At 45.5% G+C, this 27253-nt stretch overlaps 1 protein-coding gene across 1 annotated transcript; it reads right to left on the bottom strand.

The window, feature by feature from the left end:
- Positions 1 to 1723: 1723 nt before the first annotated feature.
- GFRA3 (GDNF family receptor alpha 3) lies at positions 1724 to 22626 on the bottom strand. Its single transcript, XM_047731212.1, has 8 exons — positions 22494 to 22626; positions 14309 to 14593; positions 9739 to 9831; positions 8118 to 8430; positions 5375 to 5478; positions 5075 to 5209; positions 4615 to 4703; positions 1724 to 4413 (listed from the first exon to the last, which is right to left on the bottom strand). The coding sequence occupies exons 1-8, from the start codon at positions 22570 to 22572 to the stop codon at positions 4324 to 4326; spliced, it is 1188 nt and encodes a 395-aa protein (XP_047587168.1). The 5' UTR covers positions 22573 to 22626; the 3' UTR covers positions 1724 to 4323.
- Positions 22627 to 27253: the final 4627 nt, after the last annotated feature.

Consider the following 27253-nt stretch of genomic DNA (forward strand, 5'->3'; position numbering starts at 1 on the left):
AAAAGGCAGATTAACAGGAGAAAAGACAAAATTTCTATTAATATCTACCTGCATGGGAGTTTACAGAAAAGAAGTGAAACTCAAATAAGACCCAGAGTTAGATTAGGGGTCTTATGTGCCCTTCTAACAAAGTGAAGAGGGTTTGGGGTCAAAGGGCAATAAATTGTAGAGAAGTGAGTAGGAAATATATGGGGGAACTAATGGAAGAGAAGGGCTATTTTAGGAAGGTCTGCTTATACAAACTCATCTTGGTGTTGACTCCCCATCTTCAATTATGCCCTGCTTTCAGGCTGTTAAGGGGAGGGCACAAAACTCTTCCTGCATCTGTTGCTTCTCTACTGCCTTCAGCTCAAAATAATCTTCATGCCAAAGTGCCATATTTTGGAATGGCATACTCTGATCCCCTTCACTTTGCCTTCCTCTTCAACTGCCAGAAACAAAAATCTAGCAAAGCCTCTTTCTGCAGCCATAAAGAACTGCTACTCAGATCTAGCTCCAAGCGTACTTCTCAGACCCAAACGACCACAGCAACTGGCCTGTGTTCCTACATTCCCATCCCTTCAGGGATGGGAAAGCTTCAGGGTATCCAAAAAGGAAGCTCATAGAAGACACTCCAAGGCCAAGAAGGAAGCCACAAAAGAAGCAAAGCTGGGCTTTGGGTGATTAAGATCCACCCCAATTCCCTGACAAAAGTCTATGCCTTTGGGGGTTCTGCTGAACCACACTGTGTTCTCTGAGAAATGCCCTCCACTAATTGACCTGAGACCCTGTAATTACTTTAGTAGTATGTGGCTCTGTTTCCTTTACCAAGCTGGTAGGCCTGGGACTGTACCTTGATCCAGAAAGGCCAATTGAGGACCTGTGCATGGACAATCAGATTTTCTGTGAATTTGGAACTAAGATGGGAGATCACTTAAGGTGAATTCGCTAGACTTGTAAGGTCATGCACAAGAAGCTGGCCTGCAGAGAGAATGAAGCAGATGGTTTAAGATGTCTAGGCCTTCAACAGAGGGCCAATCAAGACTGGTTCCTGACTCACCATTCTCAGTACAAGGCCTGGCTGAATTTCCTGGGATTCGAGTACATGACTTATGCCTTTTACTAGGTAATTCCAATGATTCTGTTAGCCAAAAGATCCCTGACTAAGACATTGACTTTCTTTGGGGTGCCTGGGTGGCTCAGTTGGTTAGGCGGCTGCCTTTTAGGTCAGGTCATAATCCTGGAAACCTAGGATTGAGTCCTGCATCAGGCTCTGGGCTCAGCGGAGAGTCTGCTTCTCCCTCTGACCTCCGCCCCCACATCCCCACCATGCTCTCTTTCTCACTCATTCTGTCTCTCAAATAAATAAATAAAATTTAAAAAAAAAAATTGACTTTCTTTGACTCCATGTCTTCTTACCCAAGGTCCCTCAGGCCAGAGATACAGACCCAGAGCTCTGGCTTCCCTTGGAGTTCAGAGTTTGAATAGTGAATGTCCCAGGGGCAGCCCCATCCAGAATTCAACCCACAACTGGAAGGAGACCCAGCACCATCACTTCCCTGCTCCAGAACACCTGGTACCCAGAGATGCCCTCCCAGAGGCAGTAACAGTAATACCTACTCATTACTGAATACTCATCCTCTATCAGATGCTGTGCCAAGTATTATTTCCAGTCCTCAAAAGAACATGAATTGGTTTTTTAACCACTGAGCCACCCAGGTGCCCCATGAATTGGTTTTTTAAATTGGTTTTAAGTATTTTTACTATTATCTAACTTAAATATACATAGAGAACAAAACGAGCATAAATTTCTCATGCTTATAAGCTTTTCTAGAAATAGAAAGCCAAAAACTTGCCAACCAAAACCATTAAAATTGATATAAACAATTGAGGTCCAGCTGCTAGAGTCCTGGGCTGCCCCTTCACCACAGTGATAGCCCATCAATGGTCAGAGAAAGGTCTTGAAAAATACTCATAACCTGGTACAGAGCAAGGGCTTGCTAAAGGTTTGTTGAATGAATGAATGAATGAATGAATGAATGAATAGGTGAGTATGAAGATAGTCGTTTCAAAGACAAGTCTGCTCTACCCCCAGACTGTGGAGAAGCCTGTAATTCAGCACTCACTATTTACCACTGCAGCCCTTGGCCCTTCCCTCCTTGTTACCCAGGAGCGAATCTAATGGCATTCACCATTCCACTCAGCCAGCATACCATTAAAAGCTTTTGTCCAGCCACTGTGCCCCCACCCCAGGTCTTGGCTCTGGGCCCTGGGCTCGGGGAGTGGTCTGGTTGTTTACCAGAAATTTGGACCTTTTTCAGAGAAAAGCACAGATGACCTATTAGTCTAATTCAAGCACTTAGCAAGGAATGACTGTACCATTCACACCCCCAGCCCCAGGCTAATGGAGCCAAAGCAAATGGAGAGGCTTTGCCAGCTCAGAGATCTTCCTGGGAGGGGAAGAAGGGGAAGGTCTACCCAGCGCCCTCACTGAAGTTTGCAGGGATGCATGCTGGCCAAGCATTTCCTGCGGGCAGGGTGGGCTATGGGGGGGGGATATACAAGAACATTTAAGGAGAGGCTTCCCTATTTCACCCACCATTCTGACAACAACTACACACATCCCACACCCAGTCACCTCCTCACCACCTTAAAACTTGGTTGGGAGAAAAATGGGAAGACAGTCAAATATCCATCTGGTTAAATAAACCACATGTGAAGGAATACGCATCCACACAAGTCTGTGTTCCGCAGCTGATAAAAAGGGTGATGCAGTTCAAGCTCCACTTAGGCATGCTGAAAGGTATCTGTGCCTCACACAAGGATACCCCATTTACATAAAATTATACATACCCACCGATTGTCATGTGCACAGATATGCAGAGAGCATTCGGCAGTTTGTGTGTGGGATTTTAAAGATTTTACTTTCTTCTTTATAATTGTCTGTATCGTCCAAATCTACAAAAACCACTTACTATAATTGCTACCTTTTTTCAGTTCTTACTATGTGTCAGTCCCAATACTTTCACATGGATTATCTCATTCCTTATGAACTGGGTTTTATGCTTTTTTGTGTTACAGATGTAGATAATGAGGTCTAGAAAGGTTGAGCATGAGGTCATATAGCTAGTGACTGACAAAGTCAAATGTTGTTGGAGGACCAAATGAATTAATACATGTAGTAGGGGCTCGATAAGTGAGGGTTATTATTATAATAACTCATCATACTACCTCCTTCTTCTTGTCTTGTCTACACCCCTGCTCTGGTATGTAAAAGACTTGAAAACAGGATCTGAATTATTACTTCAGAATCTCCTACATCCAGCACAGTGCCTGAGAGCCAGCCCTCATGAGATGCTTATGGAAAAAAATGAGTGAATGAATTAATAGGCAAACATCCTCAGCTCTATAAATATATTTTCCCAACTACTTTGTTTCCTTATCCCAACAGGATTGCAAATGAGATCAAGGGCCAGTCTCTCCTTTCCTCTGGCCCCCATTATGGTCTGGAGCAAACAAAATACGTGCTCCATAAATGCTTTGGTAGGCTAAGGACACTCCCCTCTTAGCTGCTGTGGCAAATCCCAGACAGTATTCTAGAAATGGCTGGATCTGGGACAGATACAAAGTCAACAGCTTCCCCTAAGCTGTCTGTTCTTCCAACTCCATGTCAAGTACACAGAGAGGTTGAGAGAATTGCCGGAAGTCACACAGCTTCTGGTGGCAGGGTTGCTGTCTCACTTGGCCTCTACTCTTGTGTCCGCAACACCCTTAATTCTGTATAAATTCACAATGTGAGAAAGTAGGAAAAGAGCAAAGTCTTTAAGTCAAATATTTAATCATGATGCAAGTGGCTGGGAGTATTTGGGGATAGGAGCAGGAAGAAAGCCAGACTCAAATGCTCTGGCTCCTAATGCTCAAATGCTCTGCAGGATCCCCGGGAAGGGTAGGCAGCAGGTTCTCATCTCCTGCTGACAAAGGGGTAGGAGTCTTGCCCCAGCCTTCCTCACCATGGGGAATGTCTTTCTAGGTTCCCATCAGAACATCCAGCCCTGCCTACCTGGAGAATGCAATAGAGAATGACTGATTGGCTAGAGCCTGGGTGATTCTGGTGGGCAGAAGGAAGGGATTAGGAGAGAGCTTTGTAGAGGTGGTCTCCACCAGAAGATATGGTCTCCACCATCTACTATGACCCCATCTGGAGTCAGCTGGATATGAGTGTGCAATCAGGGTCGCCATGTTGTTTACTGCACCTCCTTCCTGATGCTGCTCTTTCCTTAGCCCTTGCAGGCTGCAGGTCAGGCTGGGTGTGGTAGAGAGCAAAGGGGCCCAGAGGAAGTCCAGTTACCAGAGGCTCAGGAACAGAATCAAGGGAAGCGTACAGAAGAAAAGAGAGGACACCCAGGGCTGTGGTCTCAGAGCAGGGTTTTTGTTCTGTAAAAGAAATGGAATGGAGTCAGCTCTACCCCATTCCTCACCTTGGCCTCAGTCAAGGCCTTGCCCCCTCCCCTGAGGTATCCATTAGAGGTCTATGGTATTCATGACCACAGTGAGGTCATACCCTCTATCCCCTTCTCTGGGTTTCCCCCAGGTAGTCCAGTAAAGGTAAGACGTGTGTAATAGAGGAGGCCCTACCTGGCGTTCCATCACTGGAAAGGTGGAGTCTTCCCAGTCCTGAGAGAAGAGTTGGCTGTGAAAACGCATCTTAGCTGCAATGGCCTCCACTGAGGAGAGGAGAGAAGGTAAAATGCAAGCAGGCAAATGACAGAAATTTCTTAGGCTCCCATGGAAGGGACCCTGGCATATAGCAGGGCAGGGGGGAGTGGGCTATTGCCTCATTCTGCTTGCTTATTCCTTGATCTAGAGAGTGTCCCTGGGGCCAAGAAAGATAGAACAGGAAGCTTGGGGGGTCACTCAGGGAATGGGAGAAGGAAGAAGGCCCAGATTGGAGGGATGTAAACCTATGCTGAGGAGGGGGCAGAAGATGTCTGCAGGAGATGGATGGAACCAGGGTTGACCACAGAGTTGACCCTTTTCCTCTGCCTGGATCCAGCTGACAGACCCATGGGGGCTGGAAGTAGATGAACACACTCACTGAGGCAGGGGTTGTGGGAGAAGGACTCTTCCAGTTGCTCGCACTCATCCTGCAGGTTGCCACTGCCTCGGCAAGTGCAACTTAAGGCAACACTGGTGTTGACATTGTTGACAAAGTTGGGAGTCATGGCAGTCCCTGTGGGGTGAAGAGAGGATTGTCAGGGCCTCGGCCGACCCAGACTCAACCCCCACTCTCTGACACCTGTCTCGGGACTGCTCCATCTGGGTTCAATCTCCAGAGCATTCTCACCCCCACGGCTGCCCACCCTGTGGGCTCCCTTCATGTGGCCCCCAGCCTCACCAATCAGCCCCATGTATGCTCGCAGACATCTGGAATGTTCTGTTGCACAGGTCCCTAAGATGTCCAGAGGATGGCAGTGGGTTTGAAAATCCACCAGGCGAGATCTGAAAGAAGGGAAATTTTAAGAGTCTTCATTGAAGGTCTGGCCTGCAGCCTTCCACCTGGCAACCCCTTTAGCAGACATATCCGTCTTCATGCCAAAGCCTCCTGTTTTCAGGGCCTGGCCCAGGGCTTCCCCCTCAGTGAAGCCTATTCCTGTCACAATTAAATGCACTATCACACCATTCCTCATAGCATACCACTTTGAATATGGGCTCCATAATACCTAGCTATGAGATTTTAGACAGCTTCTTCTTCTTTTTTTTTTTTTAAAGATTTTATTTATTTATCTGACAGACAGAGATCACAAGTAGGCAGAGAAGCAGGCAGAGAGGGAGGAGGAAGCAGGCTCCCTGCTGAACAGAGAGCCCGATGCGGGGCTCGATCTCAGGACCCTATGATCATGACCTGAGCCAAAGGCAGAGGCTTTAACCCACTGAGCCACCCAGGCGCCCCTAGGCAGCTTCTTTAAACTTAGTTTTCTCAACTGTGAATAGAAATGAAAACAGGACTGGGGTGCCTGGGTGGCTTAGTTTGTTGAGCATCTGACTCTTAATTTTGGCTCAGGTGATGATCTCAGGGTCATGGGATCTAGCCCTGCATCAGGCAGTCTGCTCTTCCCTCTCCCTTTGCTCCTCCCCCATTCTCTCCCTCTCCCTGTCTCAAATAAAAAGTAAAATCCTTAAAAAAAAAAAAAAATGAAAACAGTACTTCCTCATGGGTTTTTGTGAGGATGAAATAAAAGATTGCATATACAGCATTTAGCATAGTGATTGGTACATACCAAGTGTTCATTAAATGTCAGATATTGGGGCACCTGGGTGGCTCAGCGGGTTAAAGCCTCTGCCTTCCACTCAGGTCATGATCCCAGGGTCCTGGGATGGAGCCCCACATCAAGCCCCGCATCTAGCCCCCCCCACCCCCGCATTGCATTGGGCTCTCTGCTCAGCAGGGAACCTGCTTCCCTTCCTCTCTCTGCCTGCCTCGCTGCCTACTTGTGATCTCTGTCTGTCAAATAAATAATAAATAAAATCTTTTTAAAAAATGTCAAATATTGTTATTATTCACATAGATCCTATGATAGGTAAAGCTGGTTATCTTCAGGTGATAGAATTGTAAGTGTGTTTTTTTCTGTACATACTTCTGTGATTTTCTTTACATTTTGCCTGGTTTATTTCTACGTCACTCCCACCCAAATGCAAATTCCTTGAAGGGAGGGATGGCTTCTTAGTCATCTAGCCCAGCACTTGCTACATAGTTAGCATAAGAGGCAGTGTAGCCGAACATTAGGCCGACTTCACTCCTGACTTACTACCTGGATGAACCTCAACAAGCTGTGTAAACTTTCTCTGCTCCGGTTGCTTCTTTGTCAAGTGAAGATGATAGAAAAAAACAATACCATCTATCTTACAGGGTTCTTGACAGTTTACATGAGTTAATACATAGTAAGCACCTCAAACAGCCCCTAGCCCCTAGTAAGTCCTCAGTAAGTGATGGTGTAACGATGATTGAGAGCTTTTGTGTAATATTTTAGAGAAGGAAGTGGGGCTCAGAGACATTAGGCTCAAGGTTACAGAGAAATAAGGTTAGAACCAGGCTGCAAAACAAGGTTGGGGTGACTCTCATTGTCAGCAAATGCTACTTAAATGGATGATAACTTCAGTATGATGAGTGTTTTATCCTGAAGAGGCAGAGGAAAGCCAGATCAGAATTTCTGGAGAATATGTATCAAACATCTTACAAATCGTCATGTACTCTGATTTGGTACTGGCATTTGTAGCAACACGTCCTAAATAATAATTAGATTTGTGCACAAAAATGAACAAGGGTGATATTTATTGTAGCATTATTTATAGCAATAAAGAAATCAACCTAAATATCCAGCAATAGAGGAACGATTAAACAAAGTATGGGGCATCCATAAAATGGAATACAATGCAGGCATTTAAAAATCAAGTTGTCCAAGGATAGTAAAAGACAAAATAAGCACCACCATTTATTGAGCACTTACCCTGCATAAATTATGCAATTTAACTCTCACCAGAATCCCGTGAGATCTGTATTATTATCCCACTTTTTACAGAGGACTAAGAGGAACGCTAGGTTAAGTGATGGAGTTTTAGGTTCAAGTGATGGGCTCAAAGTCACACAGCCCCAGGTTTTAAATTCAGATCTGACTCCGGAGCCTGCGGGCACCACTATCCCATACTGCTTCCACAGAAAAATGCCCATGAGATATACACATAAATTAAAAAAAAAAAAAAAAAAAAGAGGTACAAATATATTTCTAAAATATCGTTTTGTTTATCTGTATACAAAAAAGACTGGAAGGAAACCCTCCCCAAAGGATGTAGATCATCTTCAGGTGATGGATTTTGAGGGTGCTTTTATATTTTTTATACTTTCCGAACTTTTTACACAAAGGTTTTTTTGGTGTTTTTTGTTTTTGTTTTTTATTTTTGCTTTTTTGTTTTTTGTTTTTGAGAAAAGGGTTTCAGGAAATACTGAAGGGAACTACAGGGTGAAGTCTTTCCACGGTCTCTGGGCAGCAAACCCAACCCCGCCCAGAAAGGTAGCCAGCCGGCCAGGAGCGGTGTGCACGGTACCCTCGCCTACCCTGCCCACCCACACCTGGCACCAGCACCTGCACAGCGGGTCAGAGATGCAGACGCGCCGCAGCTCCAAGCAGTTGGGGGCCCCGGACGGCAGCGCGCAGCTGGGAGCGATGGTGTTGCGCCTGCGTTGCCCGCAGCCCTGGTCGGCCGGTGCGCACGGGCACAGCAGCAGGCCCTGAGAGTGGGGCTCCGACGCCTTCTCAAAGAAGGCGCGGAGCTGCCGGAGGCAGGTGGGGCGTTGGCAGTGGGACCCCGAGCACGCCTCCCCATAGGCCTTGCGCAGCCGGTCACACTTGTCATTAAGAGTGCACAGCATGGCGAATTTGAGGCAGAGGTCTGAGTCTGGGGGGAGAAGGGCACCAAGTCACCAGTCGTCCGTGCAAACGTGCAGCCCAGTTTTGCTAGGAACCCCTGCAACCCTCCGATTTAACAAGGACAGTGCTGGGGATAGGAGGAAAGCGAGGACTATCCCGAATACGACCACTACTAATCCATGGCTTTCCCCCTACCCATAAACTATATCTGGTATTTGTGAGCTTTCCCCGTCTTATTCCTCAGCTTGCCTAGGTATAATAGTAATAACAATAATAATAATAATAATTAATAAATAAATAAAAGGAATAGAAACTATCTATCTATTACACTTACTTATCTAGAATTGAAGCATCCAGAAAGCTCACCTGAAACTCCTTCCTCAGTCCCATGCAGTGAGTGAAGACATCTCATGGTGGAAACCATTATCTAGAGATCCCATAACATTATAAAGCACTTTCTGAACCACAGAAACAGATGCAACCAAATTCTATTTAGAATTTTTGTTTTGTTTTGCATCTATTTTGCCCAGTTTTAATAACACCTGTCTGTCTTTAATGATTGATACATGCATAAAAGCTCCCCATAATTCTGAGTCTTGGGAAATTATGGTCCTATTACTATAACAGCAATTCTAGCAGTCAGAACAATGGGGTGACTGGAACAGGTTATTCCCAGATTCCTTGTAACTAAGAGTTTATGTATAAATCTCTATGCTTTTCTCTGAAAATTCTATTTCTGATATATAGGACTGAATGTACAACAAAGCTCACATCCTTCTCAAAAAGCAAGTGCATGCGTGTGTGCTCCTCCTTTCCAATTAACACAACAGCCCCACTTTCCTGAAAAACATGCATTTTAGTCCTTGCTAGACAGACGGCTCCCACCCAGAGTCACCCCTGAGGAGTCACATTCTCTCTCACCATTTTCCCTGCCCAACACCTCACCCATCCCATTAGAATGGTTTGAAAACAAGCAATTTCCTAGTCTTCAGGGACAAAAAGCTACTTTCCTGGCTGCCTAGAATAAGGGTAAATACTTCACTTCAGCATATTTTTTCTGGGCCTGCTGCCACTCCATCAAACCCTTTGTAGAGACCCATCTTTTGGAACCCGGGAGCCCTAATGGCCTCCCTTCAAATGCATACCTAATACCTATTGCTCTTTGTTGACTCATAAGATCACAGCATGCCCCCATCCTGACAAAATGCTTCTTTAGTTATCTGGCAGACTAGAACTCTCCCCCAACTCACCCTCTGGTTTGTGTTCCCCACCAGCAACCCTTCCTCTAGGGTCCAGGCCCACCCCTCATGCCCCAGCCCCAGCTTGCTGTCCACACCTGGTTTGAGCATGTTCAGTTTGCTGAGATTCATTTTCCAGGGTTTTCTGGTCACTGCGTCTTCATAGGGGGAAACATCCAGTTCAAAGTCACCTAGAGACAAGGTGACAAGAATCCTGAGGACTGGGCTGGGGGGTGGAAGCAGGAGGGACTGGGCCTGCTGGGTCAGCCCTCAAAGCCCTGTGGAAAAAAGGAAAAGCACAGTCTCTACCTAACTAGTTGCAAGCTGTTTAGAGGTGAGAAAAAAAGCAAGACCATAAAGGTAGAGGCTGGGCTCAGTGAATTCACTGGGTTTAATGATAATAATAAAGCTACTATTTGTTGAATACACTGTGCACTGGGCACCACGGCATCAGTGAAAAAGAAGAAAAAAATTCAATCTCAGTCCTCCTAGCTGCCTTTGGGTAGAAAAGAAGAAAGAGGCTGAGAGAGGTTAAGTCACTGGCTCAGGCTCACGGAGGCTAAAAAGTGGAGCTGGGACTTGAAACCTGGACTGATACCAGAGTTTCCACTCCTAACCACTACACATATGGCCTATGCGTACATAAGCAGGCAAGGGGATTCTGTCTTGTTTTCTCTTACTGTTGAGGAAGGAGCTATAGTAGACTCTGTTCTAGGCCTGACCATGTACCTATGGAGATGCATCGCACACCGAGGAAGTGCAAGTGAGGCCGGATCCCAAATTGAACCTGAATGAGAAAAACAGAGAATTCTGGAAGAGACAATGATCTCAAAGGAAACATACCTTTCCCAGTCACCCTCAGGGTGCTGTGGGCTCCTTAAGGGGACATAATAGGTCTTATAAAGTCACTGCATAACTCATACACGTGGTAGGTACTCAGTAAATGTTGGCTAATTAATCTTGTTGGAAGACAGAGGTGAGAGGGTGCAAGGGGTCACCCAAATTGCCTTTGAGAACGCATCTTTAGGAGGGAAGAAATATGGATGATGTCAAGCAAATTGGAAAGGATGGTCTGGATATTTGGGAAGACCTGAGAGCTCCCAAGGGAAAATTCAGGAAGGCAAAAGGATCCAGGGAGAAGTCTCTGGGGAAGTTCTTTTTTTTTTTTTTTTTAAGATTTTATTTATTTATTTGACAGAAAGAGAGAGATCACAAGTAGGCAGGGGGGTAGGGAAGCAGGCTCCATGCTGAGCAGAGAGCTGATGTGGGGCTTGATCCTAAGATCCTGAGATCATGACCTGAGCCAAAGGCAGAGACTTAACCCACTGAGCCACCCTCTGGGGAAGTTCTGAAAGAGAACCAGTTAGCACGAGTGGAAGACAAGGAACAAAAAGTATGGTAAATTGGGGGTGCCTGGGTGGCTCAGTGGGTTAAAGCCTCTGCCTTTGGCTCAGGTCATAATCTCAGAGTCCTGGGATCAAGCCCTGCATTGGGCTCTCTGCTCAGCGGGAGCCTGCTTTCTCCTCTCTCTCTCTGCCTGCCTCTCTGTCTACTTGTGATCTCTGTCTGTCAAATAAATAAATAAAATCTTTAAAAAATATATGGTAAATTTATTACTGTTTCCAGTTATATGCTGGCTACCCACCCAGTGAGAGGACTGTACACCATGGCCTTCCCACCCCCTTGCCATGTGACTTTCAGGCTCTCTATAAGAGTATACCTACACACCCTACTGTAAGGGTTACCCATGTGACTTGCTTTAGTCTGTGGATTGTGAACTAAAGTGACATAAATCACATCTGAGTTGGCATTTTAAGAACCATCACATTGTCCTGCTGCTTGTTTTTTTCCCTCTACCAGTCTGGGTCCTAGAAAGAAGAAGACAGGTAGAGAAAAAACAAAGCTAACTCAAGGAACCCCACAGCAGATATATAACATGAGCAAAAATGAAAATTTTGTTGTGGAAGGCCATATATGTGGGGGTTGGTTGGTTTTTATTGCAGCATAAACTAATAAATTCTTATTAAAAACATAACTGGTGGGGCGCCTGGGTGACTCAGTGGGTTAAGCCTCTGCCTTCAGCTCAGGTCATGATCTCAGGATCTTAGGATCAAGCCCCACATCAGCTCTCTGCTCCGCCTAGCAGGGAGCCTGCTTCCCCACCCCCCACCTCTGCCTGCCTCTCTGCTTACTTGTGATCTCTGTCAAATAAATAAATAAAATCTTAAAAAAAAAAAAAAGTAACTGGTATCTAGAAGTGAGTACGGCAGTACCAACAAAAAACCTAAAATGTGTGGTTTGGGTGTTGGGACCGGGCAGTGAGTGGATGGTGAATAAGCTGTTCCAGGGGTATGAAATAGGCAGGGGCAACGCATTTGGTAGAATTGTTGCCTGCAATAACCTGGAAGAAAGATGTACTGAATGAGATTGTGCTTTAAGGAAAAGAAGCTGAGAAGCAGAAGTTTCTAGTATGTCTTGATTGCTATTGCCTGCATTTTGCAAGGTACTACAAGAAAGATAAAAGATCAGAGAAGTGACCAGTTTGCAAATAGGGAGCAAAAAGAAAAACAATCCAGAAATTTGAGGATTTGTAGGATTAAGAGATGCAACTGCTTTTGCATACTTTTTATTCAAATAGTAAAAGATAAAACTGAGAGATGCTTTGAGTAATAAGGTTGATTACAACTCAGCCTTAGGGCAAAGACTAATTCAATGATACGGCTATCATGCTCTTTGTGGAGATCTCTCAATGATTAAGATGGTATCAATAAATCCTGCCAGTTAGACAGATATGTTTGGAGAAAAAAGACTAGGGTAGTGGCTCTCCCACAGAAGCCTGGTAAGAACAAAAATGCTTCTAATGTGGTCTAGAAAGAGACACATCTTGAAAAGAATTATTGGAAAGGCTACTAGCACATGAGGTGACAGAAACTAAAGATATAGAAAGCAATTAAGTTTTGAGAGAGCTGTATTGCTAAAACCCACCAGCCTGGATTCAAATAGATTCTACTGGAGCCTTAAAAGTCCCAGCATTCCTTAGGTAGCAAGCAAGCAAGAGTAAAATGATGTTCACTCCTCAAGGAGTTGGGAGTCTCCACAATCCTTCTCAGACATGGCCAAAGAAAATAATGGGAAAGGAAGGACCTGCCAGGGGTAGGGGGGCTGGGCCAAGAGCCCTGGAGAACAATAGATAAAGCAATTCTTCTAAGGAACAAAAGCAGATTCTTATTAAAGAGTAGTGCCCACTACCAAGAGAAGATGGCCCTTACAATGGTTATGTGGTGGGACATCAGAACCACTATGAAGCAACGGCTGCTGTGTGCGTCCCATTCCTCTACTTCCTGAGAGTGTTTGCTGTGGTTCTCCCATCCCTGCTCCACTGTTATATTCTAAGTACATACTGGAGGCAGATGACCTGTCCTCTTTGTCCATAGGTAGCTAGATGAAGAGGAGTCATATCCAGACCTGACAGAGAAATTTTCCCAAGATCCTAGACTGGGAGCCTGATATACTATTTGACTAGAACCCTAAGGGTATCTTCCTTAGAAAGTGGGTTGATATGCATCTGACTGGCTCAGTTGGAAGAGCACGCAACTCTCTTGATCTGGGGTCGTGAGTTCAAGCCCCATGTTTGGTGTAGAGATTACTTAAGGATAAATCTGAAAGAAAGAAAAGAAAAGAAGGAAGGAGGTTAATACATTTTGCTTGTGGAAGAGAGAGAAATGAGTATTTTAACCAAATAGTGAACTATGGTAGATTGTATAGTACTTTGTATATTACTTTGCCCTCCCTGTAAGATTATACATCCTCACTTATTGCCAGATGATTTTCAGGGTCTCTTGTGGGAGTATACTTCCCCCTCACCAGGGAGGTCAGGCTTGGCTATGGGATCTGCTTTGTTCATGGAATGTGAGCATAAGTATTTCATGTAATGTCTAAGTAGAAGCTTTTAAAGACATCAAGCGATTCTGTCATTACTTATTTCCCTCTGCCGTAAGAAAAGAACTTCCTGGATGGAGGCTGTACCTTCAACCTGGATTTGAAAATGAAGAGGACAGATGACACAGCCAACACAGAATATGAGCGAGAACTAAACCTTTGTTTTACAAGTCACTGTTCTGTTATTGCGGTGTAGTCCAGTAAAAGTGGACTAATACAAAAAGCTGTCTCTGGAAAGAGTCAGAGGAAGATCCTCTCTCTGGCTATTCCAGTGTCTTCTCTCTTACTGCCTTCTGTCTGGTTAATGAGTATCCTTTCTGTTAAAGGCAGGAGCAGGACACTGCCCACCCCCACCCTCTCAGAACTTATGGATTATGTTTTATTTGGAATCTCTGAATGGGTTAAGACCATTTTCCTCCATGTCCTGTCCACACCCTTCTGCTCCATGAATTGCCCAGGTTGGGCCTCAGCCTGGTTCAGAGTTCTGCCAAGAGGCAGCTACATGTGACCAGGTAAGAAAGAGGGAAGAAGGGAGAAGAGAGGGCAGTATTGTAGGTACCCAGAAGGATACTGCCAAGTCCTCCCTCTACTTCTTACTGATGTTAAATGCAGAGCTTCATTACCATCCTAGTCAGAGTCTACCCATCCTGCCTATATTCTGCAGGATTAAATGACAACCCATGAGAGCCATCTTCCTTAATTTAGTTCATTCTATGATGGGGACCTCACCAAGGCTGCGGGCAAGGTGAACGGTCCAGTAGATGTCCAGGCAGGCAACTTGGTTCTTCATGCGGCGGTGGCATGTGCAGCTCATCAGAGAGCTATTCCTCAGGTGCTGTGCTGCCTCCCTGCACCCCTCAGGGACCAAAAGCTCCTGTGCGGGTGATGGGGTGCTTACACTAGAGGTGCAGGAATTCAGGTGGTGGTAGGCAGCACTGCAAATAGGATCAACCTGGCACTTCCTCCTGGCCTGGATACAGTTGTTCATCAGCCGGCCCTCAGTAGGAAGGGGGTCTGTTGTGGAGGAAGAGAGACCAGGTGAGATGCACATGAGGTCAGAGTAGCTGACCGGGATTAACAAGTTGAAAGGTAGGGTAGGGAGGATTCAAGACAAAACCTTGGGCAGGGGACGCCTGGGTGGCTCTGTTGGTTGAATATCTGCCTTAGACTCAGATCATGATCCCAGGGTCCTCAGATCAAGTCCCACATTGGGCTCCCTGCTGGGCAAGGAGCCTGCTTCTCCCTCTGCCTGCCACTCTCCCTGCTTGTGCTCTCACTCTCTTTCTTTCTCTCAGACAAATAAATGAATAAAATCTTAAAACACACACACACAAAAACTCTTGGGCAGGAAAGTCTTAGGGTGACACAAAAGCCTTTAGGAAGAAATAGGGAGAAAAGTCTAGCAGAAGTCAAGAATCTGTAGCTATCACAATTTGGACAGAACAGATCAGATCCAAGAAGAAGTGGTATGAAGAAAGGCTCCTGGGAGAAGGAGGGGGATTACTATTTGAAGCTGAGCCTGGTGACCCTGCCAGGCACAGGGAAGAGGACCCTGGCAGAGCAATGCATGGGCAGGGTTAGTATCATAACCAGAGTTGACAAATGTGCTTGGGAGTGACGTTAACAACTCTGAAGCTTCCATTAAAAGTCACTTAAAAATATCTTCCAGGGGGAATGGGTTAGTGTTGGAGTTGGGGAGCTTTTATTGATTCTGTCACTCAAGAATACTAAGGCTGGTTATAGTTCAGCCCTCATGGAAGACCCTACAACCTAGGACTTAGCGTCCCTATCAAAGGGTACCAGAATGCCATTATGTCATCAGTTTTGCAAGGTTAAACTTCTAGGAGTCATTTTTAATTCTTCTCTTTCCTGTTCAATCAAACAAGTCCTACCAACTCCACAAAATATCAGGAAACTGTCCACTTCTCTCCACATCTATCACCACCTCCTTAGCTCAAACTACCATCAATTCCTGTCCGAACTACTTCCAAGACTTTTTTTTTTAAATTTTATTTATTTATTTAACAGACAGAGACCACAAGTAGGCAGAGAGGCAGAGAGAGAGGGGGAAGCAGGCTCCCCGCTGAGCAGAGAGCCTAATTCGGGGCTCGATCCCAGGACCCTGAGATCATGACCTGAGCCTAAGGCAGAGGCTTAACCCACTGAGCCACCCAGGCGCCACCTTCCAAGACTCTTTATTGGTCTCCCTGTCCATCTTCCAAATTTATTCTCCCATTCCATTCAGCTATTTTTTGTTTTGTTTTGCAGCTTTATCGAGATGTGATTGATATTGTGTAAGCTTTAGGTGTGCAATGTGATGATTTGATTCATGTACATATTGTGAAGTGATCAAACCAATAAGATTGGTTAATACATCCTTCACCTCATGTAACTACCATTTTGTTGTTTGCAGCCACCTTTTTGAATGACAATTTTTTAGGTTGGAAACCACTTTCAGTGAAATTCATGCAACATAAAATTAATGAGATTAAAGGGCATAACTAAGTGACATTCAGTACATTCACAATGTTGTACAACCATCACATCTATCCAACTCCAATATATTCTTGTTATCCCAAAAGGAAACCCATACCCATGAAATAGTCACTCTACATTTCCCTCCCCTTAGTCTCTGGCAACCACCAATCCTAACTTCTGTCTCTACAGATTTACCCATTTCTAGATATTTCATACAAATGGAATCATAAAATAGGTCATCTTTTATATCTGGCTTCTTTTACCTAACATACTGCTTTTTGTGGTTCATCCACATGGTAGTATATACCAGAACTTCATTTTTTATAGATGAAGTAATATTTCACTGTATGGATAGCCCATGTTTTGTTTATCTATACACCAGTTGATGGACATTTGGGTTGTTTCCAGGCTTTGGTTATTGTGAACAGGGCTTCTCTGAACATTCATGTAAAAGTATTTGCTCAAATTCCTGTATAAAATTCTTCTAGGTATATACTTACCAGTGGAATTGCTGGGTCATATGGTAATTCTGTTTAACTTTTTGAGGAACCACCCAATTGTTTTCCACAGTGGCTGCACTATTTGTCATTCCTATTAGCATTGTACAAACGTTCCAATTTCTCCACAAACTTGCCAACTCTTGTTATTTTCTGTTTTGTGTTTTCTTTTAACCAGCCATCTTTACAGGTATGAGGTGGCATATTACTGTGGTTTTCATTTGGATTTCCCTAAAGACTTATGATGTTGAGCATATTTTGTGCATTTTGTCATTTATATATCATGTTTGGTAATTATTTTTCATTGAAGTACAACATACAGAAACATGCACTAATCAAAATGTTCAGTTTAATGAATTTCAAATTGAATATACTGTGGAACCAAACCTCAGATAAAGAACCAGAACGTTACCAGTACCCGAGATGCCCTCTGCCAGTCACCAACCCCTCTGAAGGAAACCAATTCAATGTCTTGATTTCTAACATTAGAGATTAGTTTTGTCTGTTTTTTCCATCATATAATATGTGCTTTTGGTGTCTTGGTTTCTTTTGCTCAATATTAAGCTTAGTTCACCCACACTTTTTTTTTTTAAGATTTTATTTATTTATTTACTTGAGGGGGAGAGAGAGACAGTGCACACACACAAGCAGGGGGAGTGGCAGCAAAGGGAGAAGCAGGCTCCCCACTGTGCAAGGAGCCCTGATGTGGGACTCAATCCTAGGACCCTGGGATCATGACCTGAAGGCAGATGCTTAACTGATTGAGCCACACAGGTGTCCTCACACACACTATTAAGTATGGTTGTAACTACCTTATTTTTATTTTTCTTACTGTATATCATTTCATTGTGTGAATATAACATAATTCTAATGGCAATTGGCATTATATGGGATAATCTCTTAAATACTACAAATGAGATCATTTCATTTCTCTGCTTAAATTCTTCCAGCAGTTCCCACGCACTTACCTCCTAGCCCTCTCTTCCTCTCCCACTTCCTTCCACCCACACCAGCCTTCTTTCTGTTGCCACTGAACCAGACAAGCTTGTGTCAACCTTAGTGTTTTTTCCATAGCCTTTCTTTCTGCTTGGAATGCTCTTCTCCCAATCTTCATGTGGCTGGCCCTTTCTGGTAATTCACTTTTCAGCCTAAATGTCACCACAGAAAGACCATCTCTAACAAACCAATGTAAAATAACCTCCAAGCTACTCTACTACGTCATTACTCCAAAACTCTGCATAGCACTTTCATCACTTGATTTTTTTTTTTTAAGATTTTATTTATTTATTTGACAGACAGAGATCACAAGCAGGCAGAGAGGCAGGCAGAGAGATAGGAGGAAGCAGGCTCCCTGCTGAGCAGAGGGCCTGATTCGGGGCTCCATCCCAGGACCCTGGGATCATGACCTGAGCCGAAGGCAGAGGCTTTAACCCACTGAGCCACCCAGGCGCCCCATCACTTGATCTTTTTAATTTGAGTTTTTATTGATTATTTCTGTCTCCACTTCCACATGTATCTTATCACTACTCTGTTGCGAGTGCCTAGTACAGTGCTTGTTTTTTTATGAGTTCCTACTATTTAAGAGATAACCAAATAACAGAGTAATTCTGTGAGCCACTTCTGTAACTTCTCTGAACCCCTTCCCTCTAGTTAGAATCAAAGTGCCAGGGCGCCTGGGTGGCTCAGTCGGTTAAGCATTTGCCTTTAGCTTATGGGTCCTGGGATCGAGCCCCATATCGGGCTCCCTGCTGGGTCGGAGGAGCCTGCTTCTCCCTCTCCTCTCCCCCTGCCCCTCCGCATTGCTTGTGTCCCCACCCAAATGAATGAATAAAATACTAAAGAAAAAAAAACATAGCAAAGTACCAAAATTAGGAGGAGCCTGAGTTTAGTTAGTTCAACCTTCTTTTACAATCAAATAATCAAGTAGATTACTTATTAAAATGCAGATTTCTGGGGTGCTTGGTTGGCTCAGTTGGTTAAGCAACTGCCTTCAGCTCAGGTCATGATCCCAGAGCGGGATCAAGTTCTGTGTCAGGCACCAGTCCCTCATCAAGCTCCCAGCTCCACAGGGAGTCTGCTTCTCCCTCTGACTTTCTCTCCTCTCATGCTCTCTCTCACTGTCTCTCTCTCTCTAAATAAGAAAAGAAATAAAATCTTTTTAAAAAATGCAGATTTCTGACCTCATCCCAGAACTACTGAATCAGAGTCTCTGGTGATAATGCCTAGGAATCTGAGTTTTACCAAGTTCACTGGAAAATAGGACACATCCTAAGAACTGGTCATACCCAATGCACAAACAAAAGCAGTATCAGTAGTATTGATCACACCTTTTGCTTCAGGATCTAATAAGCTTCAGCATGGCATTATCACTCTTTTTTTTTTTTAAGATTTTATTTGTTTATTTGACAGAGAGAGATCACAAGTAGACAGAGAGGCAGGCAGAGAGAGAGAGAGAGAGAGAGGGAAGCAGGCTCCCTGCTGAGCAGATAGCCCGATGCGGGACTCGATCCCAGGACCCTGAGATCATGACCTGAGCTGAAGGCAGCGGCTTAACCCACTGAGCCACCCAGGCGCCCGGCATTATCATTCTTTATTTAAATTTTTTATATTTCGCTCACCATGGATTTTGAGGGGAGCATTGATTTTTATTTTTAGTGTAAGTGCTGCTGAAGAGAGCACTGATTTTGATTTAAAAAAAAAATTTTTTTTTTAAAGATTTTTATTTATTTGACAGACAGATCACAAGTAGGCAGAGAGGCAGGCAGAGAGAGAGAGGAGGAGGAGGAGGCAGGCTCCCTGCTGAGCAGAGAGCCCGATGTGAGGCTCGATCCCAGGACCCTGGGATCATGACCTGAGCCGAAGGCAGAGGCTTTAATCACTGAGCCACCCAGGCGCCCCTGATTTTTTAAAAATTTTTAAAAGATTTTATTTATTTATTTGAGAGAGAGAGCGAGAATGAGAGAGAAAGCGCATGAGAGGGGAGAAGCAGGCTCCCCACCGAGCAGGGAGCCTGATCCAGGACTTGATCCTGGGACTCCAGGATCATGACCCGAGCTGAAGGCAGTTGTTTAAAATTTTTTAAATTTTGATTTCTTAAAAATACTACACTGAAGGGCACCTGGCTGGCTCAGCTGGTGGAGCCCCATGTTGGACCCAGAGATTACTTAAAAAAAAAAAAAAAAACAACAACCTGAAATATACTTAAAAAAATACTGCATTGGGGCACCTGGGGGGCTCAGTGGGTTAAAGCCTCTGCCTTCAACTCAGGTCATGATCCCAGGGTCCTGGGATTGAGCCCCCGCATCGGACTCTCTGCTTGGCAGGGAGCCTGCTTCCCTTCCTCTTTCTCTGCCTGCCTCTCTGCCTACCTGTGATCTCTGTCTGTCAAATAAATAAGTAAAATCTTTAAAAAAAAAAAATACTGCATTACTGGCGCCTGGGTGGCTCAGTGGGTTAAAGCCTCTGCCTTCAGCTCAGGTCATGATCTCAGGGTCCTGGGATTGAGCCCTGCATCGGGCTCTCTGTTCAGCGGGGAGCCTGCTTCCCCCTCTCTCTCTGCCTGCCTCTCTGCCTACTTGTGATCTCTGTCTGTCAAATGAATAAAATCTTTAAAAAATAAATAAATAGGGGCGCCTGGGTGGCTCAGTGGGTTAAGCCGCTGCCTTCGGCTCAGGTCATGATCCCAGGTCCTGGGTTCGAGCCCCACATTGGGCTTTCTGCTCAGCGGGGAGCCTGCTTCCTCCTCTCTCTCTCTGCCTACTTGTGATTTCTCTCTGCCAAATAAATAAATAAAATCTTTAAAAAACAAAACAAAACAAAAAATAAATAAATAAAATAAAAAATACTGCATTAAAATATTTTTTATCTTGACTACTGTTTCTTGGCACACCCCCCTTCACTCATTCACCTTAGTCCCAGTTCTGCCTTCACTTTCTTTTTTTTAAGATTTTGTTCATTTATTTGACAGACAGAGATCACAAGCAGGCAGAGAGGCAGGCAGAGAGAGAGAGAGAGAGGAGGAAGCAGGCTCCCTGCCGAGCAGAGAGCCCGATGTGGGGCTCGATCCCAGGACCCCGGGATCACGACCTGAGCCCAGGCAGAGGCTTTAACCCACTGAGCCACCCAGGCACCCCATGCCTTCACTTTCTGAACTTTAGTTGCCCAAATGTAAGGTAAGGAGTTTGGATTAAACCATTGTTTCTCAAAGGAGGGAAGAGACGCATTAGGCCCCTTTAAGGGGTATATCAGAATTTACAAAGGTAATGCGTGGTTCAAAAAAAAAGTATATTTGATCATTATGTATGTGGAAGATGAAAAAAGCTTTTAAATTTCAAAAAAAAAATTTAGGGAAGGCATAAGATATTTATCTTTACCGAAAGGAAAACAGGGATTTAAGCAGTTTGAGAAATACTAAATGTTTAAGAGGTTACTTCTGGTAGGTATCCAGTAAGTGCCTAATGAAAGAGATGTAACAAGTCTAAGTCTCATTGCTAAAACTGGACTAAAGGGGCGCCTGGGTGGCTCAGTGGGTTAAAGCCTCTGCCTTCGGCTCAGGTCATGATCCCAGGGTCCTAGGATCGAGCCCCACATTGGGCTCTCTGCTCAGCAGGGAGCCTGCTTCCCTCTCTCTCTCTGCCTGCCTCTCTGCCTACCTGTGATCTCTGTCAAATAAACTAATAAAATCTTTAAAAAAAATAAAACTGGACTAAATATTGAGTCACAACAATTGTCAGAAGTAAATCTCTCATATTTCATAGCTGATGGTTCACTGAGTCTGAACAAGGTGGACTTAGGAGCAATCACAGCTCAACAAAAAATTAACATAGGGGCAATGTTAAATTTCATCATAACAAGGGGGAACTTGCTACATTTAACTGATTAATTAGGAAGGTGTTTAATGTTTACCCTGATCTTGATGTGCAGCTATAACGTTAGGGTTAGGGAGATTTTCTGGGAAGTCAAATCAGACTGGTGATATCTTGCTGCCCTGATTTACTGATGGAGTCAATCTGGACAAACCAGCTCTTTCCCTCTCTTCTTCCATACGTGTCTTGCAGTCAAGATTGTATTCCTCCAGTACTACTTTATGGCCCTAGCTGATGGGCCCATGTGTGATCCCTGCCTCAGGATTTCCCCCACTCGGGCTCTATGCAAGAGTCCCACAATAAGATTCCATGCATGCATCCCACTCCCAAAGTTCATGGGCATGTTCCCTGGGATCATGGATCCCAGGCTACCACTGTCTGGGGAATGGCATGGTCCTAAAACCAGACCTTGAACTATATATTCCACAAAATACCTATTGTGTATCTATAATAGGGCAAGGCACTGTGCTGAGCCATCTTCCCCTGTAGCAAGTCTTCTGCTCCAATTAAAACAATAAAAATATGTCCTGAAAGAGTGGGGGGTGGAAGTAGGTTGGTGACAAGAAATATTCTCAAATAATGTTAGCAAGTTCTAGCAGCAGTTTACAACCCTTATTTGTGAGAAGTCAGTTCAAACAAAAACTTCTCTTTTTTCATCTGTACCTAGAGTCCACTTCCCCAGTCCTTACAGGGAGTGGAAGACTTGAAGCCAGTGAGAAGCAAATGGCAGTCCTGCTTCTGATTCTTCCCGCCTTCTAGAGATGCTGTCGTGGAAGTGGCCTGGCTGCAACTGTTCTATGTCTGTGCAGAGGCACCTCAAAAGAGGGACGAGGCGGGACTGGGTGGTGGGGGGATGGGGAAACGGGAGATGCTTGGGTGTCCGGCCATGGCTGGCATTCAATCTATAATAGTTCAAAAACTGTATTATGCATTCAAGGCACCCCCTTCCTAGCACCCTGGGCGTCCTTCCTCCGACAGATGGGACACCTGTGACCAGCGCCCCGCCTATGCTCCCCTCTCCTCCCCCTAAGGCCGCGGCCGGAACCGGCCGGTGGACGCACAGACGACACTCACCGGCTCGGAGTCGCAGAGATACCAGCAGCAGGAGCAGGAACGCGGGCGGCAGTGTTCGCGGGTTTGGAGGACGCGCCATGGCTCGGTCCTCACGCCAGCCGTCCGCGTCCGAGACGCTGTGCCAGCGCCGGGCGCCGCGCTCTCCTCGCTCCTCGCCCAGAGGTTCTGCGATCGGGGCTCCTCCAACCGCCTCCCGCCCTTCCTCCCGCGCAGCGCCGACACTCTCCCACCAGGGTCCTGGGCGCCGCCCTCCAACTCCGAAGCGCTCGGACGCACCACAACGCCGCTTCTACTCTAGGCAGAGGGCCGCGGGGGTGGGGATGAGCGAGGTCAGGTGCCCCGGCGACCGCGTGCAAGAGGGTGCTCTACCCGAGCCCACCTGCGCACCGCTGCCCACTTCCCTTAGAGAATTCCGCCCAAGACAATTGCAGCAGCTGCCTCCGGAGAGTCCCCATCTCGTGGGCCCAAGTATTTATCAAGAAAAGCCCAATTTCTCACTTGCTGGACCCCCACCCCCTCCAGGAACAAGTGAAATCTTGTAGCAAAAGCTGAGCAAGTCAGCATAAGGGCAGTTTCACTTCTAGTATTTATTTTTCCTCTTAGAATTTGCACATCCAGGGTCGCCTGGGTGGCTCAGTTGGTCGGCTCAGGTCATGATCCTGGAGTCCCAGGATCGAGTCCCGCATCGGGCTCCCAGCTCCACGGGGAGCCTGCTTCTCTCTCTGACCTGCTCCTCGCTCATGCTCTCTCTCACTCAAATAAATAAATAAAATCTAAAAAAAAAAAAAAAAAAAAAAAAAAAAAAAAGAATTTGCACATCCATGCCTCCATTTCCTGTTGAAGAACTTCGGGGTAAGCTTGGGCTGTTACCATTAACCCCATGATTCTGCAAATAGGTCCCAGACAGGTGAAATGGCTGTGCTGAGGACAGTCCTGCGGCCAGATCCCAGGACTTAACGGCAGACTAGCTTCCTCCAAAATTCACTGTCATGAGGGAGGGTGGAAGGATTAAACTCTGTTCAGGTTAGAGAATTACCTGGAAGAACGACAGGATCGCTGAGGAAGGTGGCTAGAAAGACCACTTTAGGAGCCTCCTCATCTTCAGGTATGTTTCAGAAAGCAACCTACTCTACTAAGATTAAACAGCAAGATAGAAACACAGCTTTGCCCAGAGCCCATGATTTCTACCCACAAGGGTAAGGGCATTTGTTTGGGGTTAGGGTTGATTCCCAAGAGCTCCCAAGGGTAAAAACAGAGACACAATGACTTGGAAGAATAACTAAGTGCTTAGGAAGAGAGAGGATGATAAAGGAAGTGGAGGGTTTCACCCCCAACCCCTGCAACCCAAACCCATTCCTCACTTGTGCAGAGGCCTGGCAGAGGGCCAGGAGGAGGGTATTGAGAAGTGCAATATAAACCTCTGAGATTTATTGGCTGCTGCTTCTGAATATGGCCAGCCTGCTGCGGCCTCTGGGGGGCATTTGCCGATGTAATCAGCCCAGAAAGAGAGTCATTCCAGCCAGGGGTGTAAATCACCCTTCACAAAGCTGGGAGAGAGACATGTGGCCCTAGATAAGGAAGGAGAGATGTGGCCTCTTGTGCCGTTTCCTCCCTTCTCCTGCCCAGGGGGAGCTAGTTCCTGAGCTGTAATGCACTTTAAATGGAGTTTGGTCTTCGTTTTAATCTCTATCTGCCCTTCCAGTCTTCCAGGAGAGCTGTGAAAATGAACATCTGGCTCCTCAGCTTTTGAACAGGGCCTGATTTCCCCCAGCTCCATACTACCTCCTTATGTTAAGTCAGAAAGCTGTAGCTGGGCACAGATAGCCCCCACTGTCCACTCCACTCTGGCAATAGTTTCAAAATGGGATTTAAAAGCAAAGGGTGGGGCACCTGGGTGGCTCAGTGGGTTAAAGCCTCTGCCTTCGGCTCAGGTCATGATCCCAGGGTCCTGGGATCGAGTCCCGCATCGGGCTCTCTGCTCAGCGGGGAGCCTGCTTCCCTGTCTCTCTCTCTCTCTGCCTCTCTGCCTACTTGTGATCTCTGTCAAATAAAAAAAAATAATAATAATAAAAAAATTAAAAAAAAATAAATAAAAACAAAGGGTAACTTGGGGCACCAGGTGGCTGAGTCAGTTAAGAGCCTGCCTTCAGCTCAGGTCATAATCCCAAAGTCCTGGGATCGAGCCCAGCGTGAAGTCCACTCTCCCTCTCCCTCTGCCATTCCCCCTGATTCTGCTCTCTCTCTCAAATAAATGAATAAAATTAAAAAAAAAAAAAAAAAAGAGGCAGGGGCGCCTGGGTGGCTCAGTGGGTTAAACCTCTGTCTTCAGCTCAGGTCATGATCTCAGGGTCCTGGGATCAAGCCCCACATTGGCCTCTCTGCTCAGCAGGTAGCCTGCTTCCCGCCCCCACCCCCCGCCTGCCTCTCTGCCTACTTGTGATCTCTCTGTCAAATAAGTAAATAAAATCTTAAAAAAAAAAAAAAAGCAAAGGGAAACAATTTCAAGATTTTATTTATTTATTTGAGAGAGAGAGAGAGAGCATGCATAGCGAGGGGAGAGAAACTCAAGCAGACTCAGTGAGCACAGAGCCTGACTCGGGACTTGATCTCACAATACTGAGATCAGCCCTGAGCTAAAACCAAGAGTCTGGTGCCTAACCAATTGTGCCACCCAGGGCCCCAAATGGTAACCATTTCAGATGGTTGGGATGCTAGGAAACAGCTGAAAGACCTATGAATCAACAGAGGTTGGGATGGGAGTTAAGAGGTGTCACCTCTGCTCTAACCCTCCTTTAGCAAACAAGCCCAATCAAGTTTGGGTGGCAGGATAGGGTGGGAAAAGGCATGTGCTCAGGATGCATACTCTGAGTGTCCATTCAGTGCCATCCCCATGGAATGGACCAGGAAGGTAGGAACAAACTCAAACTGCTAGGCTGACAGCAATGCCCAATTCCACCTGTAACAGGCCAGCCTTTTTGTGAGAATGAGATGCTGGACCATCTTTCTGTCTGGGCACTGGAGTGGAGAGCCTGACATCACTGGGCCTTGGATGATGGTTGGAAACCAAAGGTAGGGAAGGGATGAGGAAGCCTCTGCAAATAATTATGACTCCAGGAGTTATATGGACAGCTCTTCCAGCACACCCTCTCCCCACCAACCACGTCCCCTGCAACTGCCAACACCTGCTAGATAAGCAGCATTGCCTATGGGAACCACATATCCTTTGTGGATAATGACAAATGAGCCTGTCCTTTCTAAAAAGACGATGCTACTCAGCTATCATTCAATTCAGTAATGTCTTTTGAGACTGATTATGGGTTCAACTTTGAACCAGGTGCAAAAATGATTAAGAAACAAACCCTGCCCTGGGAGCCTTTGCAATCTGCTGCTTGGGCTCAACAGTCTAAAAACCTTGTATCTTACTCCATTTTCATTTGTAATCATGGGTTTCTGCCTTCTATCAAGCCCTCTCTCACTGGAAGCTTTAATTCCTGCTGCTACCCTCACCTAGGGTGTTAGCAGTGTGGTGAATAGTTAAGAACACAAGCTTTATAGACTGCCTGGATTCAACTGCCATTTTCAACAAAGGCTGGATGACCTTGGGCACAGCACTTAATTTTTCCTTGCTTCAGTTTCTGCATGAGTAAAATTAATAATAGTATCTACTTCATGTAACAGTAATCAGGATTACACCAGTATATAGTAAAGAGTTTCGCATAGTGTCTGGCACAGAGCACGCAGTGAATAAATGCTATCATTCTAAGTAGCGTGCAAGAGTTAATTTTTCTGTGAACTTGACCTGCTCCCACCACCAGACTTGCTGCCTTGGAGATGGAGGCTAGAGTACCTCTTTCCTTTGCTAGTGGGCCAGACTGCATACAGGGATGGGAAAAAAGGGAACCATTCTCTACCTTGCCAGACTTTTGAGGGCAGGAATAGTATAATTGAATACCTGTGGTAATTAGAATTGACAACCCCAGATATACATTTAAAGGAACTGGTGTTTCCTCAACATTTGCCTGAACTGAATGGGGAAGGGGGAAATGTAATCTTCCATAGCCCCTCCCACTTTATAATCCTGATGAGAAAAGGAAAATGCTCCTCCCTTCTCTATGCCAGAGGTCAGCCAGGTACTGGACTAAGACTGAAAACCATGTTTTGTTTTTGTTTTTAAAAAAATGTATTGTATTTATTTGAGAAAGAAAGAGCAAGTGGGGGAGGAGCATACAGAGATGGACAAGCAAAAAGCAGGCTCCACGCTGAGCATGGAGCCCAACGTGAGGCTCAATCTCATGACCCCGCGATCACGACCCAAGCGGAAATCAAGAGTCAGAGGCCTAAATGACTGAGCCAGTCAAGTTAGTTTTTCAGGCACCCCCTGAAAACCTTGTTTTTAGAAAGAATGGTTTAGAAATACCGTTTTCCTCATTTCTTGACTTTATGGTGAACAAATACAATCAGTGTTAGTATAAAGCTAACCTAATATACAACACATGCCAAGGTCTCCCGCCTGGGGTCTTAGCCCTTAGTCTCATCTGTGGAGCCCAAGCAACCCGTACAGCCCTGACTTCTTAAGAATCTATAATTGAGGGACGCCTGGGTGGCTCAGTTGGTTAAGCGGCTGCCTTCGGCTCAGGTCATGATCCCAGTGTCCTGGGATCGAGTCCCACATCGGGCTCCTTGCTCGGCAGGGAACCTGCTTCTCCCTCTGCCTGCCTCTCTGTCTGCCTGTGCTCGCTCGCTCTCTCTCCCTGTCCCTG

Source organism: Lutra lutra, chromosome 5, assembly GCF_902655055.1.
Source record: "Lutra lutra chromosome 5, mLutLut1.2, whole genome shotgun sequence".
NCBI lineage: Eukaryota > Metazoa > Chordata > Mammalia > Carnivora > Mustelidae > Lutra > Lutra lutra.

Coding starts and splice junctions, on each gene's coding strand:
- GFRA3 (XM_047731212.1), bottom strand. CDS start 22,572: ATGGCGCGTCCTCCAAACCCGCGAACACTGCCGCCCGCGTTCCTGCTC. Junction 5,210..5,374: donor AGCATACATGGGGCTGATTG/GTGAGGCTGGGG, acceptor TTCACCCCACAG/GGACTGCCATGACTCCCAAC. Junction 4,704..5,074: donor CTCCCACAACCCCTGCCTCA/GTGAGTGTGTTC, acceptor TCCTCTCCTCAG/TGGAGGCCATTGCAGCTAAG.